This window comes from Trichoderma asperellum, chromosome 6 (genome assembly GCF_020647865.1).
Source record: "Trichoderma asperellum chromosome 6, complete sequence".
NCBI lineage: Eukaryota > Fungi > Ascomycota > Sordariomycetes > Hypocreales > Hypocreaceae > Trichoderma > Trichoderma asperellum.
The window spans coordinates 4031925-4054060 of record NC_089420.1 but is presented as its reverse complement, the minus strand read 5'-3'; the positions used below and the strand labels follow the sequence as shown (position 1 = coordinate 4054060).

The window sequence follows — 22136 nt, the reverse complement described above, 5'->3', positions numbered from 1 at the left end:
TTATTAAGCTAATAAATTAAATACTTTAAATTTCTTTTATAATTTAATTTTAAATTTATTTATTATAAAAAATTAAAAAATAAATAAATTAATATATTAAGTAAAAAAGTTAATTATAAATAAAAAATATTTAAATATATAGTATAAGCACTATAATTTAATAATAATAAAAATATTAAATAAATATAAATTTATATAATATTTAAAGTTTTAAAAAGCAAGCTTATATTTAAAAAAATTAAAAAATTTATTAAAAATTAAAAAAATAAATAATACTTAAAAAATATTACTATAAATTTAAAATATTTTAAATAATATAAAAAAATTTAAATACTTAAAGAACTATAAAAAAAAGTAATTAAATATATTTATAAATATTTATTATATAAATATAAAAGTATAATAAAAATATATAATTAAGTTTTAATATACTATAATATTAATAAAGTTAAAAAATATATAAAATATATTATATTATATTATAATATATATTAATAAATAAAAAATAAAAAATATAAGCTTTATAAAAAACTATAATTATTATTTATTATAAAATAACCTTAAAAATTAATTATTTTTAACTATATTATTAATTTACTTTTATTAAAAAAACTATTTATAGGTATATAATATAATAGTATTTATTATAAATTAACTATATAAGATTCTTTTAGTATATACCTTTAGGTAAATTATAAATAAAATAATTAATTAAATTAAAGAAAATATATTTTTAATAAAATATATATTTATTTATATAATAAAACTATAACTTTAAGGAAGCATTTTTATTAAGTATAGTATAACTTATATAAATAATAACTATAAAATAATTTACTATATAAAACTATTTATTATATTTATTAAATATAGCTTAAATAATTAATTATTAATATAATATTTATATAATAACTAAATTAAACCTTTATTTAAAGTTATTAACTATATAACTAAAACTATTTATAAAATTCTTTATATTTTTTTACTAATATAAACCTAATATTAAAGATTTATTTTTTAAGAATTAATTACTTTATATTAAGTATAGAATTAAAATATTATATATTAATAACTTTTATTTAAAAAAATACTTTAGATTTTTTAAATAATTTAAATTATTATAGCAACTTTAAATAACTTTAATACCTTTACTTTTAATTTTATTAAAAATATAAATAAAAATATTAACTTTACTAGTAAACTTAATTAAAATAAGCTTATTATTAAGTAATTTAAAAAATTTATTAAAAAACTATATAAAAAATAAAAAGCATTAGCCTTAGAAAAAAATATTAAAGTTACTTTTAAACTTTAACTTTTACTAGTATATAATAATAAACCTATTAAACTTTAATTATTTATTATATAACTTAAGGCTTATTTTTAAAACTTTTTTACTATCTTTAAAAAAAAAAAAATAAAGTATTTTTTATAATATTTTATTTTTTAAAACTTACTTTTAAATAATTTAAATTAATTTTAGATAATTATACAAAATATAACTTTATTATTAAAGATATTATTAAAGTTATTTTTAAAAGTTTTAATAAATTTAAAAAAAATTTAAAAAAGCCTTTAAAAATATTAAAAAAATTAAAATAGCTAAAAATAAACTTATTATTATTTATTAAAAAAAAAATATTTAAATTATACTATAATATTTTAAAATTTAATATAATATATATTAATTAAAAAGAATTAATATTTATTAAATAATTTTATAATAAATTTAAATTTAAAATTAAAAAAAAAGTTTATTAAATTAATTAAAAGTAATATAATCTTTTATTTTTTATAAAAAAATATATAAAAGTAAATAATTTACTATAAAAATTAAAAATAAATTTCTTTAAATAAAAAAAGAAATATTATTTAAAATTTTAAGTAAATTAAAGTAAAAAATAATAAAAATTAATTATTAAAAATAATAATAATATAGCTAGATTTATAGACTTTAATATAATATAAAAGAAGAAAAAGAAATTTAAATATTATAATTATAAAAAGCTAAATTATAAAGCTAAAAACTATAAATTTTTAAAAAAGAAATAATTTATAATTCTTAAGCTAAAAGTAATATATATTATAAATAAAAGCAATAAAACTATTTATTTATTAAAGTAATTAAAATCTTTTAAAAATAATAATAACTATAACTTTTATAAATTTATATTTAAACTTTTAAATATATTTAAAATATTAAATAAAGAAATTAATAATAAAATCTTTAATTAATAACCTATTCTTTAAGTTAATTTTATAAACTTAATAAATTTAATTAAAGGCATTAACTTAAAAAATAATAAAAATAATAAATAATATAATTATAAATATTATTTTAAAAAAACCTAAGATATTATATAATATTATAAAAATTTTACTTTTAAAATTATAATATTTAATTTATTTTAATATAATATTATAAATAAAGTAAATATAAATATAGAAAATACTTTAATAATATTATATATTTACTTAAATAACCTATAAAAATAAACTTTAAAAATATAATATATTATTAAAGCTATTATTATTAATTAAGCATTTACCTAAGGCTTTAATTATAAAAAAATAATTAAAGAATATAATTATATTAACCTAATATATTTACTATATTATTAAATTAACTAAATTAATTATATTACTTATAAATATATAAAATATTTTAAATAAAAAGTTAAAAAAAATATTTTTTTAATATATATCCTTTAGTATATAATATTAAAACTTTATAATAATTTATATTGCTTTATATAAAAAGCTATTTAATAATATTAATTCTTTAAGATAGTTATTTTAAAATCTTTTAAATATTTAAATAAAATAAGCCTTTTTAAATATATTAATTAATTTTATAAAGTATATAAATTAAGAAAATTATAAAATTAATATAAGCAAGAGGAAATTAAAAAAGTAAAGCTAGATTATTAATAAAAAAAATTTAAAAACTATAATAAAATAAAATATTTATAATATATAAATAAAAAAATTAAAAACTAGTATTATTTAAAAAACTATTAAAATCTTTTATAAAAAAGCAGCAGAAGGACTTATAATATTTAAATATTATTAATTTAAAATATAATAATAAAAAAAAAAAAAAGCACTTTAATAAAAGAATTATTTTAATAATATTATTAAATAAAGATTTATTTAATATTTTAATAAATAATAAATTAAGAAGTAATTATATATTTACTATAACTATAATATATTTATAGTTATTAATATATAAAAAAAAAAAATTATATTAACTTTTTTATATTAAAGAATATATCTTTAAATATAATAAAAAATAGATAAAGTAATAGATTAATTTTCTGCTATTATAAATTAATAACTATATTATAAATATAGTATATAATATAGCTAATATTTTAAAATATAACTTTATTTTAAAAATACTTTAGTTATATAAATATAAACTTAATATAAAATAAAGAATAGGCTAAATTTATTAATATAATAATAAAAGTACTTTAAATAAAATTAATATAAAAATATTAAAAAAGGAATTAAGTTATTAAAAGCCTAAGGTTTTCTTTAATTTTTTAAATATCTTTTTTTAATATTATTAAAAAAAAAGAAAATAAAATAAGGTTATATATAAAGGTATATTACTATTTTATATTAAAAACTAATAAAACTTAATAAAAAATTATATAAGTTAAAAATAAAGGAATTTACTCCTGAAGAATAATTAATATTAATTTTAAAATAATATTAAAAATATTAAAAACTCTTTAATAATTAATTAAAAAAAGAGTTACTATTATATTTAAAATAAAACTATAAAATAGTGCTAAAAAAAAAATTATTAAAGTTTTATAAAATATATAACTTAAGTAAAGGAAAATTAAAAATACTTAAAGAATAAATTAAAATATAATTATAAAAAAAATATATTTATATATTAAAATTACTTATTAAATATTTTATTATTTTTATTTTAAAAAAAAACAATAAACTTTAATTAATTATTAACTACTATAAATTAAATTAAATTACTATTAAAAATAAAACCCTTTTGCTATTAATTTTATAAATTAAAAATAAATTATATAAAAAGAAATAGTTTATAATCCTTAACTTTATTAAAGCTTATAAGCTTATATAAATAAAAAAAAAAATAAATAAAAAATAGTATTTGTTATAAGATATAAGTTATATAAATATATAATTATACTATAAAGGCTTATTAATATACCTATATCCTTTTAAAAGAAAATAAACTATATATTAAAACTATATTTAAATAACTTTATAATAGCTTATATTAATAATATTTTTATTTTTTTAAAAACCCTTAAAAAATATAAAAAATATATTTATTTTATATTATAAAAACTTAAAAAAGTAAAACTCTTTATTAATTTTAAAAAATATATTTTTTATTTTTAATAAATAAAATTTTTTAAATATATTATTATTTTAAAAGAAATCTATATAAACCTTAAGAAAGTTACTATAATTAAAAAATAGCTAATGCTTATAATACTTAAAGAAATATAAATATTTTTTAAATTTATTAATTATTATTAAAAATTTATTAAAGACTTTATATAAAAAATTACTTTATTAATAAATATAATAAAAAAAAGTATTTTTTTTAAATAAAGGAAAGAATAATAAAAAGCCCTTAAAGAACTTAAAACAGCAATAATATTAGAACCTGTTTTTACTATATTTAACCTAGAAAAACCTATTATAATTAAAATAAATATATTAATATTTATAATAAAAAAAGTATTAAGTTAACTTAAAGAAAACAGCAAGCTATAATTTATTATATTTTTTTTATATAAACTTTATAAACTAATAATATAATATATTATATATAATTAAAAAATATTAATTATTATTAAAGCACTTAAAAAATAAAAATATTACTATTATAAAAATTAATATAAAGTTATTATTTTTATAAATTATAAAAATTTTATTTACTTTACTATTATATAAAAATTATTAAGCTAATAAATTAAATACTTTAAATTTCTTTTATAATTTAACTTTAAACTTATTTATTATAAAGAATTAAAAAATAAATAAGCTAATATATTAAGTAAAAAAGTTAATTATAAATAAAAAATATTTAAATATATAGTATAAGTATTATAATTTAATAATAATAGAAATATTAAATAAATATAAATTTATATAATATTTAAAGTCCTAGAAAGTAACCTTATACTTAAAGAAATTAAAGAATTTATTAAAAACTAAAAAAATAAATAATATTTAAAAAATATTATTATAGATTTAAGACATTTTAAATAATATAAGAAAATTTAAGTATTTAAAAAACTATAAAAAAAAGTAATTAAATATATTTATAAATATCTGCTGTATAAATATAAAAGTATAATAAAAATATATAATTAAGTTTTAATATATTATAATATTAAAAAGCTTAAAAAATATATAAAGTATATTATATTATATTATAATATATATTAATAAATAAAAAATGAAAAATATAAGCCTTATAAAAAACTATAACTATTATTTATTATAAAATAACTTTAAAAATTAATTACTTTTAACTATATTATTAATTTACCTTTATTAAAAAAACTATTTATAAATATATAATATAATAGTATTTTTATAATAATTTATTAACTTATAAAGTAAGCTTATTTTTTACTATATAAAAAGTTATATTTATTAAAAGACTTTACTTATATTTATATAAAAATAATTACTTTTAATTATAAACTACCTAAAGAAATTATTTTAAATTAAAAATAAACATTTATTTTTAAATTTTAATAAAAACTTATAATTAAATTAAAAATAAACTATAAACTTAATATTATATATTATCTTTAAATAAATAAATAAATTAAATATATAAATTAAATTATTAAACCCTATTTATAAGCTTATATTAACTTTATATAAAATAATTAAATTAAAAAACTATTAATAGCTTAACTATACTATAATAATATACTATTAAAATCTATAAAACTAATGCCTTTTTTTATAAATTATAGATTTATACTAAAAGTATTTAAACTACTATAAAATAAACTTAATTTAAAAAAAGTATAATTATAAGTAGAATTAATAATTAATTTATATAAAGAAATATATATATAACTTAAGTTTATTAATAAGTATATAAAAAAATATATAAATAAAAATATAATTATAAAATTAATTTTTTAAAAAAAAAATATAGTTTATTTGCTGTAATATTTATAAGGCTATAAATTACTAAATATTAAAATAAACAGGCTAAGTAATAAACTTAATATTAAAAAAATAAAACCTTATAAAATTTTAAAATAAATTAAAAAAGTTAATTATAAACTAGCTTTATTAAATATAATAAAAATTTAAAATTTAGTTTTTTATATATTATAACTTAAAAAAGCATAAATTAATAAAGAAATTAAAAGATTTATTTTAAATAAAATTATTATAAAAGATTAAAAAAAAGAATATAAAATTAAAAATATTATTACTATATATTAAAACCCTAAAACCTAAAATATTAAATATTTTATTAAATAAAAAAAATACTTAAAATTTAAAAATTTATAAAAATTTATTAAATATTTTAATTCTTAAGCATTAATAAAAAAATTCCTTTAAATACTAGGCTTAAATTAATAAATACTGCATTTTAATTAATTATATTAATACTACTATTAAATTAAATATTTACTATAGCCTTTAACTTAATATACTTAGCTTTATTTAACTTATTTAAACTCTTTAATTTATAATTTACTATTTTAATACTTTATAATACTAAAGATTTTTATTAAAAATAAATATAAAATAAATAAAATAAAGCTTTAGTAGCTTTTTATTAATATTTAGCAAGCTGCTCCTTAGCCTTTTTTTTTTATAATTATAATCTCTTAAACTTAAAAGTAATATAATTTATTATAAATAATTAATAAAACTATACTTATTTTAAAAGAAAAATAATTTATAAGCACTTAAAAGAATACCTATTTTATTATAAAAATAACTATAATATATATACTTTTTATAATATATTATATTATTTATTATTTTATATTAATTGCCTATACTATATTTTTTATAAAAAAAATAAACTATTATAAAAAATTTTAATTTTTCTATAGTAATAGCTAAAGAAAGGCACTTATATATTTTTTAAAAAACTAGTTTAAAAATATAGTTAGGTATTATAAAAATTATAGAAAGTTTAAAGAAAGGACTTACTTAAGTAACTAATATAGGAAGGGCCCTTTTATAGGCCTTAAGGATAAAATTAATAAAGAAAGGGCATTATATTATAACCTAAACCCTATATTTATATATTAGTAGCCTAAAGGTATATACTTAAGGATTAACTAAAGACTAATGGATTAATTAAAAGAAAATTATGGTTTATAAGTACTTTTATTAAATTACTTCTATAAGCTATTATAAGTCTATATATTATAATCTAACTATAATTTAAATAAAATAATTTATTATATAAGATTATTTATTATACTTATTAAATATAGCTTAAATAATTAATTATTAATATAGTATTTATATAATAACCAAGATTAAACTTTTATTTAAAGTTATTAGCTATATAATTAAAACTACTTATAAAATCCCTTGTATCTCTTTGCTAACATAAACCTAACATTAGAGGTTTATCCCTTGGGAACTAGCTACCCTATACCAGGTGTAGGATCAGAATGTTATAATTATTAAATAGCTGCTAGATATTATTAAAAAAACTATATTTATCTTTGCTTTTTTTTTATTTTTTACAAAAGAAAGTCTTTTCTTTTTATACTTTTTTTTTTTATAGTAATTAGCTTTTAGCTAGTTATATTAGGCCTTTTATTTTATATCTTTAGCTAAAAACTTAAAGTTTATTAATATAGTATAGAATATTTATTTAAGCTTAAAAAACAATAGTTAATTTTTAGTTAATTATATCCTAGTTTTTTTATTGCCTAATATATTACCCTTTCTTTATAATATTAACCTAGTGCTACTTAAATATAACTTATATAGTTTTTTAAATTTATAAATAAAAAATACTTTATTAAGCAATATTTTATAAATAAATAAATTAAATTTAAATATAATTTAGCAGTAACTCTTTTTATAGTTTTATTTTTTTTTATTTTTAAAAATATAAAATAAAATAAATTCTTTTTATTTCTTTTTTATTATTTTTATTTCTATATCTTTTATTAAGCTTTCTATTAAATAATACTTTTATTATAACTAGAATATAAGGTACTACTACTAAAAATAAAAGTAAGTAAATAGCTTATATAAAACCCTTAAATACTAAATATATAATTCATATAATAATATACACTTACTTAATGCCTTTTATAACTTAATATTAATTAGCTTCTAGAAAAAACCTTTATTATTATTATATATATTATTATTAATATTAAAAATTAAATATAATAAAGCCAGCTTGTGTTTATACTATAAGTTTATTTAAAGTTACTTTTAAAAAAGTTACTTCTAGCTAATTATAACTTAAGTAATAGTAATAAATATATTATTTATACTTATACTAAAAATAATAATAACAGCAAGGGTAGAAAGAGCTATAAAGCTATAAATAAAGGTTATTAAATAATATATTATTATTTAGTATAAAAGATTATAAAAATAACCCTAGATATAATAATATTTTTTATATTCTTTTATTTTTTTATTATTAACTTTTAGCTAGTTTATTATAATTTCTTTATAAATAAAAATTAAAAAACTTCTTTAAAAATATAAAAACTATACTATAAAAACCAAGCAGAAAGTAATAGTAGACTTTTAAACTTTTAATAACTTTTCTATAACTAAATTACTAATTCTTTATATTAAAGCTTATTTAATTTTTATTAATTAAATTTATTTTAATATTATTAATTTCTTAAATATATTAATATTTTTTATTACTTTAATAGCTATAAGTTATTTTTTAAGTTAATTAAGCTTTATTTTTAATTTACTATTAGATTTATATATAAGCTGCTAATAAAATTAACTTTTTAAGTTACTGCTGCTTAAATTCTTTAAAAGAGCTAAAATATATTAAAAGTATTTTAGTAAATAAAAAAAATATTATAAAAAAAAATAAGGCCTTTAAAAAAGAATTTAATAAAAATAATAATATATATATTAATTAACTATACTATTTTTTTTATATACTCCTTTTTTTTAAATAATATTCTAGTGCCTTTAATATTTATATTATTTTAAAATAAATTTTTTTAATTAATTTTTATTATTTTTATTTACCTAGTAATTAATAGTTTTTTTTTAGTATTTAACTTGCAGTTATTTAATTATAATTTACTTTTTTAGCAATTATAGCTTTACTTTTAGCTAGCAGCTGTATTTTTCTTATAGCTAGAATTTAAAAATAAAAAAGCAGCCTTTTTTTTTTTTTTTTTTTTTTTTTTTTTCTTTATATTATTTTAAATAAAGTTTATATACCCCCTTCCTTAAATAGCTTTATTTTAGTAACTAACTTACTATAAAATTAATATTATGCCTTTTAAGTTATTATTTATTAAAAAGAATATAGTTATTAGTAATATAATTAAATATATTTTTAACTTTAATATAATAAAGGCTAGCTTTTAATTTACTGCTTAATTACTGTACTTTTTATATTTATTATTTTTACTATTTTTTAAGCTATTTAACTGCTTATAAATAAAGAATAAAATAAAAGCTTTACCCCTGCTATAATAATAAAAGTAAATAAAAGTTAAATAGTTATTAATCTATAGTTAACTAGTAATTAAGTATATTTAAAAAATATATTTATTATAAGCTTTTTAATAAGCAGTATATATTTATTAATGTATTTACCTTTTTTATTGCTTAAAAGCTTTAAAGTTTAATTATTAAATATAGTTATTTAATAGGTATTTAAAAGTATAATAGTTGCTAGCTAGCTGCTAACCTTTAATAGTTTAAATTCTAGAAGTATTAGTAATTTAAATATAAATAAACTTAAGTAATAAAGCTTAAATATAATTATATTATAAAGTATACTACTAGTAAAAAAGCTATTAAAAAGCAGTAACTTTAAAATACTTATATAAATATTTTTTATAAAATTAATATTAATATTATTAATTTATTATTTATTTTAGCTAAAAGTATAGTTATTTATATTAATATAAGTAGCTCTTAAGTAGCTTATAGCTAGCTTTTAACTTATTGCTTAAAACTATAAACTTAATAAATTAGCTACTATTATTATTTATAAATATAAAGTTTAAAATAAATTTTTTAAGGTTATTGTAAATAAGTATAAGAATGTTAATACTTTAGAGGAAATTTTAGATAATAAATAGTAAATTAGCTAGTGTATAGCCTGTAATTAATATTTAGTTTACAGCTAGTTAAATCTTAAGTTTAAATAAAAAAAAATCGTTTTAATTTAAATTAATACTTAGCGTTTTAATAAAATATTATAATATAAAATATATACTACCTTGCTGTTACTTTATTAAAGGTTAGTATTTAGTTTAATATTAGCTTTTAATTTTTTTTTTAAAAAAATCTAAATTTTTCTTTTTTAGTAAATTATAATTAAATTACTTTTAACTAGCTAGTAGTTAACTATAGCCTAGCTAGTATATTTTTATAAATTTAAATTAAAAATTAAAATATAAGTAAATTTTAAAATTTAATATTATATTATTAAGCATTAATAATATTTTTTTTTTAACTAGCTAAAGGCTAGTTAATTATTATATTTTTATTAAATTTTATATTTAATAAAGTTTAATTTTTTAATTTAAGTATTTTTATTATTTAAATAGCTTTTTTATTTAATATAATAAAAATATCTTTTACTATTATATTTATAAGTTATAATTTTTTTAATTTTATATATTTTTTCTATTATAAAAAGATTATTTAACAGTAAGCTAGATTTTAATTTTTTACTATTATATTATTTTAGATTTATAATATTAAATATATTATATATTTTAATTAAAAATAATAAAAATAAAGTATATATAAAGCTGCTATTGCTAATAATTCTTTTAATTTAATAAAGTCTTATATATTTCTTTATTAACTTATAGGTTAGTTACTATAAGTTAAAGTACTTAATAAAAATAAAAACTTAATTATTAACTTTAAAGCTTTTATTTTAATATTTATTATTATATTATTTTTAATCTATAACTATACCTTATAGCATTCTATAAAGAATATATATATATTAAAAGAATTTATTAATAAATATACTACTAGTTATATTTTTTATATATAAAATATATAAAAAGTATTTAATAAATTAATTTATAATTATAAAAATAATATTATAATTATATTTTTTATATTAAATTTCTAGTAAGTATATAATAAAATCTATAAAAATCTTTTACTATAGTTAAATTAGCTATAGTAAAAATACTAACTTATTATATAGCAGATATTATTTAGCTTTTATAGTTTAATAAATTATATAAATATTAATATATATTTTTATATTTTATATTATATTTTACTAAAAAAATATATTAATTATTTTTTTTAAATATTTTACTAACTCTTTAATATCTAGTAGTTAAGTTATTATAAAATAATATAAGTATTTTTATTTATATACTATAAAAAATAAATATTTAATTTTAATAATATAGTAATTTATTATTATTTATATATTAATATTATTATAATAATCTATTTATAAAATTAAGCTTATTAACTTTTACTTTTATAAATTTTATAATTTAAGTATTTTTTTTTTTAATTTTTTATAAAGCTTATAAAAGTATATAGCTAGCTTCTGGTAATATTTTAATATTTTTTTATTAACTTAAATCTTAACTATTTACATTAACTTTTTAAATAGCCTGCTAAAAAAAAACTACTTATTTAATTATAGTTAAAATTCTTCTAGCTAAAGGGGTTAATGCTAGTTATAATTTAATATTTAAGTAGTTTTTACCTACTGGTATTTAAATTTTTAGCACCTCTTGTAATATATTTATAGCAGCTGTATAAACTTTTTTTTTTAAATTATTATAAAAAAGCAAATAAGTAACTAAAAGCTATCTTTTACTTTATTTTTTTATTTAATAAATTATATTTTTAAAATAATTTATTTATAGGGTTAAATTTACTTAAGCGCTATTTAATTTAAAAGTTAAATAATATTAAATATTATAAAATATAAACTTATTTAATAATTAACTTTTTTTTACTAGCTAAGTAACTATAATTTAAATAATTTATAATAATATTTATTTTATTTTTTATATAAAAAAAATAATATTTTTAAATTAAAAATATATAAGTTATAGCTAGTATTTTTATATTTAATATTATATAATTTAATTTATAATTTTATAGTTTATATAATAAATAAATAACTAAATATTAAGTACTTTACTATAACTATATAAATACTATACTAATAATAAATTTAAATATATTAATTTTAATTTATATTAATGCTTTTAAGTTATAGTAAATTAAAACTAGTTTTTTTAAAAACTTTTATTTTAATTAATTAAATATAACTAGTTTACTAAAACTTAATTTAAATATTACTTTTATTTTACTTTTTATTTTATTAATTAAAAAAACTAAAATTTTACTATAGTTTTTAATAAATTTTTAATAAAAATTTATAAATTTTAAAAATAAAAGTATTTTATTAATGCTATAAAGTTATAGCTATTTAATAATATCTTTAATATAAGTATATTTTATATATATTTTATTAAGTTAAATAATAAATTTAAAATAAAATATTAATATTATATAAAATTTATATTTCTAAAGGTTTATATATAGCCTATATTATTATAGTTTTTTTAAAACTATAGCTATATACTTTTTATATTTTACTAGATTACTGTTATATATAAAAATATTATTTAAATATATTATATAAATAAAGTTAATAAGCCTTTGTAAAATTAAATTAATATAATTTTAAAAAGTTAAAGAAGTATTTATAAGTTTAAAAAAGAGAACCTGGTATTTATAATAGTTATATTTATAGTAAAATACTATTTTATATTTATTTCTTTTATAAATATATATTTAATAATATATATTTTTTAAATTTAACTTTATATATATAAGTACTTTTTTAAGTTAATTTAGAATTTTATAAATAAAAAAAATATTTAATTTTTATAAATTATTTTATTTAAAGTATAATAATTAATATAAAGTTATAGCTTGCTATTTTTTTTAAGTATAAATAATACTAAAGTATTAAAAAAATTAATAAACTTTTTTATTTATTTTTTAAATAAAGCTATTTATATATATTTATAAAGTTTTTATAGCTTAAGTTTTATTAAAATATAAATAAATTTTTAAAGAAGTAGTTTTTTTAATTTTAAATTAATTAAATATATTAGTTTTTAAATAAAAATTAATTTTATTACTTTTTTTAATAAAAATATATTTTTAAATTACTTATACTTAAGCAATAATATAATAGCTTTATTTTTACTATTAACCTTTTATAAAATATTTTATTATAATTTATAATTTATTTTATTATTATTAAATATTATTAATTTTAATAAATTTATAATTATATATATTTAAGTAATTTAGTTTTATTTTTTAGCTTACTTTTTTAATACTATTAATTTAAAGTTATTTTTAATAAAAAAATAATACTAATAGTCTATAGCCTATAAAATAATAGAATTTATTTTTTTAAATTATAATTTTTTTAGTAATATATTATTTATTATATTAGCAATATAAAAGCTAATTAATTACTTTTTTATAATTCTTTAGTTATTAATAAACTTTATTATTTTTATTATTTTTTTATATATTTTACTAATATTATTAAAGAAAATAGCTTTTATTTACTATATTATAGGTAGTAAAAAAAATAAATTTTTAATAAATTTTATATTTAATAAATAAATATTACTTTTAAAGTTAAATATAGTATTTATATCTCTTTACCTGCTACCTAGCTATAGCTTTATTAATATTTATATAAAAGGGTTTTATAATAAATTTAAGTAATTTTTTTTTTTTTAGGCTTAACAGGTATATTAAACTAGCTTTATATTAGGTTTAATAATAGAAGTATTTACTAGGTTTTTATACTTTTTAGTAATATACTTGCTGCTTTAATATAATATATAATTTAATACCTTATAGTTATTATAGTAATAGGCTCCTTTATATTTTTAATATATAGGTATTTTCTTAAAGTACTTGCTATTTTATAGTAAGGTAGTTATTAATTTTTTTTTATTCTAGTTCTTCTGCTTTTATAAATGCTTATAGTATATTATAGTATATAAAGTTTTAATTAAGTTTAGTATTTTTAACTTTATTCCTGCTCTAGGCCTTTGCTTTTATACCTTTATTATATAATTCTATTTAAGTATTTGCTTTTCCTTAAGTAACTAGGTTTTTTTTTATTTCTAGTAAACATTTAGTAAAAAATTATTTAATTTTTATAGGTTTTAAAATAATAAAAGAAGCCTTTATTAAAATTATATTAAATTAATTTATAAATATAAAAAACTTCTCCTTTAGTGCCTGCCTAAGGTATTCTAGCTTTAAGAATACTGCTGCTATCTAGGTTTTTTTATTTTTAATATAAAAAGTATATTACTTTATATATTTAAAAAAAAATAATCTTAAGTCTTTAATATTTATTTATTTTATATTTTAATATTGCTATATATTATTTTTAAGTCTATAGCTAGTAAACTAGATTTTTTTTATATTATTTAAATATTTTTATAAATATAAATAAAATATAGATTTTAATTAAGTTTAATAATTTATAAGTTTCTGCTATAAAGCCTTATTAAATTTTAATATAAGGATATTATAAAAGCTTTTTAGCAAGGAGCTTTTTATTAACTTACTGGTAGCTTGCTTTTTTAATATAAAGGCCTTAATGTCTTTTTAAATATAAAAAAATAAATCTTTCTTTTATTTTATAAAGTCTTTTATAGCTTATAACTTGCATTTTTGTAGTTAACTAGCTTTTATATTAAACTACCTCTGTAGGTTTTTTTTTTTATTAGCTTTTAAAGTAAAAAAAAGCTTTTGTATATTAATATTTACTTATATATTAAAGATAATAAGTTTTAAGCTAGTAAATTATAATATATATAAAGCACTTTTGCTTTAAGCCTTTATTTTAATTTTTATTAATTTTTTTTTTTAATTAAAAAAAATAAAATTATTATAATTTAAGTCTTATAAAAAAAGTAATAAAAAATTAAGTAAGGCTAGGTGTATTTTTATTACTAAATAGCTACTAGATATTATTAAAAAACTATATTTATCTTTGCTTTTTTTTTATTTTTTATAAAAAAAAGTCTTTTTCTTTTATATCTTTTTTTTATAGCAATTAGCTTTTAGCTAGTTATATTAAGCCTTTTATTTTATATTCTTGGCTGAAGACCTAAAGTTTATTAGCACGGTATAGAATATCTATTTAAGCTTGGAGGATAATAGCTAATTTCTAGCTAGTTATATCCCAGCTTCTTTGTCGCCTGATATTGGTTTGTAATAATAGTTTATAATAGTATCTTTATAGTAATAGATAAGCTTTTAAAATAAACTTACTTTTTATTATATAAAAAATCCTATATTATAAAAGATTTAATATATTTTTATATAAGATATATATTTATAGAATATAGATTACTAGCAGAAATTATATTAGACAGAGGAAATACCTTTATTTTTTATAGGTAATAGGCTTTAAAAGCCTTGAAAAAAGCCTATAAAAATAGGTGCTATAGGGCATTTTTCTTATTGAAAAGACCTATCTTACAGGGCACCTTACAGGGCATTTTTCAACTGTTCAAATCAATCGAAAAATTCGAGCAAAAGGTTCTCCCAACGAAATCAACCAATCAGAAGCCTAGAATCTTGCTTATATAAGTAATTCTGACCAATCAGGTTGCCGGATTTGCTTTACTTTTAAGGCATAAGGGGGTACCCTTATGAAATCGAGGAAAACAGCAAAAATCATCAAACTAACCTATTTGCAGTCTGTAAAGGAAGGTAACAGGGATCCTAGAAGGCCCGGAAGGCCTCGGAAGGCCGCCCGCCGGTCTGATAATAGGAATGCACCTGAAACCTTATATAAAGACTATTTAATAACTTATTAACTAAAAGGAATTAGAAAAAATAAGTTATACTAGTAGAAAGCCCTGATTTTAAGCTTTCTAATAGTATTAAATTTTTATTAAATTCCTTATTAATAAGCAAAAAATAAAAATAAAAGAAAAAGGATTTCCAGGTTGATTTGTATTAGAACTTTTATAAGATAGTTGCAATTATAACCTTCTAAACCAAATTATTAAATTGCTACCCTATACCCTTATATTCCTACAGTTTTTAAAAAAGAATTTAAAAAAAATGCTTAAGTAATCCTGCAGGGATATTATTAATCTTTAGGGATAGAAATAATAATAGATTTAAGTTAAATATAAATTAATTAATAGTATTAATAGTAAAGAACAGGCTAGCAGTAGAATTAGACTTTAATATTATAGCCTAATAAGCAGCTGCCTTTGCTTTTTTATATTTTACCTTTTTTAGTTTTTTTAAATTATTAATTCCTTATATAATAGTATATATTATTTTTTTAACTATAATTAGTTTTGTTTTTAAAGATATTTAATTTTAGTGTTAATAATCTTATACTCCTCCTTAGCCTTTTTTAAAGTATTCTTAAACTAAATACAAAAAAAAGCAATTTTTTATATTTATATAGAAGATAAAGGATAAGTATTATATAAAGATTTATTATCCTTTATATATTTAATATATTAAATAAAATCTTTTTTAAATATTTAATACTTTAAAAATTAATGTTTTTTTTATTTAAATAATAAATATAGTTTTTTATTTTAATAAAATAAAATAAAATAATTTTAAAAAGAATATTTTAATATTTTATTTTTAAATAAAACTTCTTATAAATATTTATTATAATTATTAATTAAAGAATTAAAATTATTAAAAAAGAAAAACTAATATAGCAAAAGGAAAAAGGTAAATACTTATATTTAATTAAGCAAGGTCTTAAAGATAAAACTAATAGAAAGGAAGTATTATATTATAACCTAACTCTTATAGTTATAATAATAGACTTATAGGGTAGGCATAACTGGATTAACTATAATTTAATAAATTAATTAAAAATAAATTAAAGACTTATTTATTAATCTAGTTTAAGATTAATAAGTATTATATTAATCTCTAAAAAAATTAATAATTATTTTTTTAATTCTATTTAAATTAACTAAATATATAAATTTACTTTTTATATTTATTTAAATAACTTAAATAACTAATTATTAATATAGTTTTATATTTATAGATTAAAAAGCATTTTTAATCTTTACTAGTAATTATTATTATAATACTATTACCTATAGGTTTTTTAACCTATCTGCTAATATAAACTTAAAAAACTTATTCTAGGTTTATCCCTTGAGAATCTACCCTATACTAACTATCTAGTATATGGTTTGTTACAGGTATTTTTTTAATAATTTTTTAAAATTACTTTAATTTAATCTTTTATTGCTTTATTTATTTAAATTCTTATATATTAAATATATTTAAATAATTTAATAAATATAAAAAAACTTAAAAAATAATATTTAAAATATATTTAAAAATTATTAAAAAACTTATATAGTTTAGCTAGGTTTTTATTAAATTTATTAAAGTAAAAAAGCCTAAGGATTTCTTTAGGTTATTTTTTAATTACTTTAGCAGGTTATATTATAAATATAATTACAGCAGGTGCTATAATTAATAATACTGCTAGTAGGTTATAGAGTATAGTAAGCTATTGCTATAAAATATTAATAATTTATATATTATTAGTTTTTTATGCTTTTAATTAATAGATTAATTATTTAAAAATAATTAAATAGCTTATAGGGTTTTATAGATTTAATAAAAGCACTTGGTATTATATTTGCTTTTTTATATTAAATTAATCTATAGCTTTAATAAAGTTTTAAAAGTTATTTATTTTAATATTATCTATAAGTCTAGTAATTATTTAAATAAAAGTTATTAATATATAATAAACTATAGATTTTAATAATCTATTATAAATTATTTTATAAAATTAATAATTTATTTATAGATTATTAGATTATTATAAGAATCTAATAATCTATTATAATTAATAGGTCGGTCCTATGTTAATCCGGTTTAGCCTACCCTGTAGGCCTATTGTTGCAACTATAAGAGGCGGGTTGTAATATAGTTTTAGTTATATAGCTAATAATTTTAAATAAGAGTCTAATTTAGTTATTATATAAATACTATATTAATAACTAATTATATAAGCTATATCTAATAAATGTAATAAATAGTTTTATATAGTAAGTTATTTTATAATTATTACTTATATAAGTTATATTATACTTAATAAAAATACTTATATAGTTGGTTTATAACACTTAGCAGTAGAGACAGCTTATTTAGTATTCAAGCAAGTATATTTAATATCTAAAAAACTATAATTTACACTATTACAGTTAGTAAATATAGCTAATTAACTATAGTTAAAAATTAAAGTAAGTAACTTAAGATATATATACAAGAGGCAAAAATATATATAATAATAAATATAATTTACAAGTACTATATTATAGTTAATATAATAAATAAATACTATAATATAGCATTTAATTTCTATAATATAGTAAATAATATCGTGCTATAATATAGTACAGTAAATATATTCTATAATATAGTAAATAAATGCTATATTATAGTAAGATAAGCGCTGTAATATATTGGGCAAGTATAGCGTTAAGAGTGCTGTATTTTAGTGGAAAGCCCTGTATTATAGCGGCTAAAAGTATAGGAACTTCCCTCTACAAGCCCCGCTCTTTTGGATACCAAATATGACTGCTTGGATACCGGATAAGATGTCCCTAGTATTACGTATTATGCCTGGCCATTAGTTGGTGTCTATCGGTTGGTTTTGGGTTTGGTAGGGCTAGTGCTATCGAAGCCAAGTATGAGGCATTGGTGTTGGCCACTAAACCGATACTTCCCAAATGCATGCTTGGAGTCAGGTAATATTCAGACACTATATAGATAGTTAATCATTTGAATAATACACGGTATATTATCATTGGTATTGTCTCTTCTTGTCGTGGTGCTTATACAGGCTCTCTGAGGTGATTATATAAATTTCACTTATATTTTCTGGTATCTCTGTACCCTATCTGTCTTTATGCTGTAGCATCTTGGCAAAGTTTATTTATGGCGCACAATGCCTGCTCTCTCTTTATCCACATACACCAGGCCAGGCCATGCCAACGCCTGGAGCCGTAAAGTACTCTAGGTAGAGGACCGATATGACTTGCAACGTAGTCAAAAGTGGGAGTCTTCCCAGAGATTCAATAGGTGAGCCCTCCACAACTGTATCTTTTACATTTTAATTTAATTTACGTAACTATAGAACTTTGCAAAAGCACTAAAATCCGGTTGTACTCATTGACCTCAAGAGAGCAGCGTCCGAGAAAACATAAAGTCCACTTACCCAGGGTTTTTTTTTACCAGTCTATAAATTGATTTATTAATGAAGCTACTAGTTAAATCTTGATGAAAAAATGACCTTATATAAGCTCAATTAATATTGTCTTTTACATTTAGCTAGTACTACTGGCCAATTCTCATATATCGGGACAGTATAACGGTCAACCTAAGCGCATTAATTACTGTCTATGGATTTAGGCTGCTGGGATTGCTACTAGGCTAATGATTGGTTGGCACTTTTATTTTCCATTTACCCGGTGGATCACGATGTCCACCTCTATCCTAGGTAGCTTAAGGCCATGGCTTTCCTATTATTACAGATGAATACGACAAGCCCTTGTAAACTATCTAAAACTTACTAACTACGACAGTACAGCCATTATGGGCTCAAATTCAACCAGCCAAGGGCACTGGGTTCACACCTGGGCTAGTATGCCAATAATTGCAGAAAACGATAACCTCCCCCCAGATGACTTTGTAAGTATGACAACATAATTGGGGGAATTTTGTGATTTTAAATTACCTAAACTGTGGGCGTCTTTCTAAATACTCTAAATAAGCTCACTATGGAACTTTAATTGCAGATACAAGAGAATGTGGTTTTTCGAAACACCACTATTCGTCAAACCGTGCGATTGTCAATTGGGACGGAGAAGCTTCTGCGAATCAGGCTATCCAATGCGTTTGGATCCGAGCCTCTTACCATAGCAGAAACAACACTAGCACTGACGACCAAGAATAAGTCAGGGACTACAGATATTCAATCTCAAACGATACAAAACGTCACTTTCGGCGGGAGTGGATCTACAACTATTCCGGCCAGAACACTCATGGTTTCTGACAGCATAAGCTTTGGGTTTCCTTTAGAACCTAACACCGTTCTAAGTATCAGTATCTTCCTTGAAGCTGGCCATAACGCTGAGTGTATCACTACACACCCAGGGAGTCGCACCACATCGTATTTTACTAAAGGAAATAGAGTGTCTGAAGAGGATTTCAATCACCTTATAGTCAGGCAGACTGATCACTGGTGGGTAAAAACTGCCTTCTTTCCCCCCCCCCCCCACCCCCCCCTTTTTTTTTCTAAGAAATTCCCCTTGAGATACTATTATAACGTTTGTGTTTTGCTCTATATCTATAAAGCTTCTGACAGTGACATAGGTACTACATTAGTGGTCTCGAAGTGTTTGCATCACAATGTACACGAGCCTTTGCCCTCATTGGGGACAGCATTACGGACGGCAGATGCAGCCTTACTAACGGCGATACCCGGTGCGTTGATCCCCTCGATCCAAAATTAGATGATGTAATTAATTGCTAATTGACTATAAGTGAAGATGGCCAGATATTCTATTCAGACGACTACAGGCCTCTAAATCGCATACTTCCCTTGCGGTCGTGAATCAGGCAGCTGGGGGCAACCGCGTTTTGGATGATGGCCTCGGGCCCAGCGTGTTAAGCAGGCTAGATAGGGACATAATATCTCTCTCTGGTGCCAGCGCTGTTTTAATTTTTGAAGGTGTCAACGATATTGGCATGGCACCCGCCGACTGTTGGAGTCAAGAGATCTTAAGCAATCGCCTAATTGCAGCGTATAAGCAAGTTGTTATTCGACTACGAGCTCATGGAATTGCGATCTTTGCAGCAACATTAACACCTTTTGGCCTTCCACAAACAGACCTCAGAGGACGTGAGGATACATCCGTCACATCTTATTCCGATCCAGTTCGGGAGTCTACGAGACAGAGCATCAACAACTGGATTCGCACGAGCGGCATCTTCGACGTCGTAGTTGACTTTGATGAGATCTTGCGGGACCCAGAAGACCATTCGTTGCTAAAGAGAGAATATGACTCGGGTGATGGATTGCACCCCAATCAAAATGCATTCTACGCTATGGCTGATTATTTCCCTATTCATGTTTTTGAGAACCTATTCCAGACATAGACTGTAGTAACTTCAGGAATGAGAGTTAACCATTATACATTCAATATGAGCGAATTGCATATTTTGTGCTACCTCTAACGTAAATATTAATACGGGCCGCCAGGCTATGGTTATTAAGTGTGCGACCCAGGAGAAATGCTTGGACACAAAAGCTATTCAGAGCCTAATAAGATTGGGTCTTTAGGGTTTGCCATTTTCCCATTTTTTTGGGCCAAAGCTAGCCACATATACTCCGGCCATAATCCATAACCTACAATATAACGAACGAATGACAGACGTAAGAAATATAGTGACGAATATAGGATTCTCCACAATAGGTGAGATATTCTGTCCCCTATAACTTTATAAGAAGAATCACATCAGCTGTACTTCAGACGCAAAGAGTGAGATGAAATCAGGCTTTAGGAGCTAGGGGACCGGGTACGGAATTCGCCGAGAGGTGTTCGGGGGGCTTGTAAGGTGTTGAATGGATAATCAGAATAGTCTGAGGATCCTTTTGTTAGCCAGCTTACATCTCGTAGCTATTTGTCTTTATACATGTGTTTTGAGCACATATACTCCCTATACAACGCTATTTATAGTTTAGTCTAATTGCTGCAAACTGTAAGCCATGGTCATATCTTTGCGGAGTGGCAAAACTAGAGGCGAGCGATACATTTGAT

At 17.4% G+C, this 22136-nt stretch overlaps 1 protein-coding gene across 1 annotated transcript; it reads left to right on the top strand.

Moving 5' to 3' along the window:
- The first annotated feature begins 19875 nt into the window (after nucleotides 1-19875).
- On the top strand, nucleotides 19876-21526 carry TrAFT101_010761 (uncharacterized protein). The gene is made up of 4 exons (XM_024902903.1): nucleotides 19876-20004; nucleotides 20112-20557; nucleotides 20689-20799; nucleotides 20865-21526. Exons 1-4 carry the CDS (start codon nucleotides 19909-19911, stop codon nucleotides 21472-21474), a joined length of 1263 nt encoding a protein of 420 aa, XP_024754797.1. The 5' UTR covers nucleotides 19876-19908; the 3' UTR covers nucleotides 21475-21526.
- Nucleotides 21527-22136: the final 610 nt, after the last annotated feature.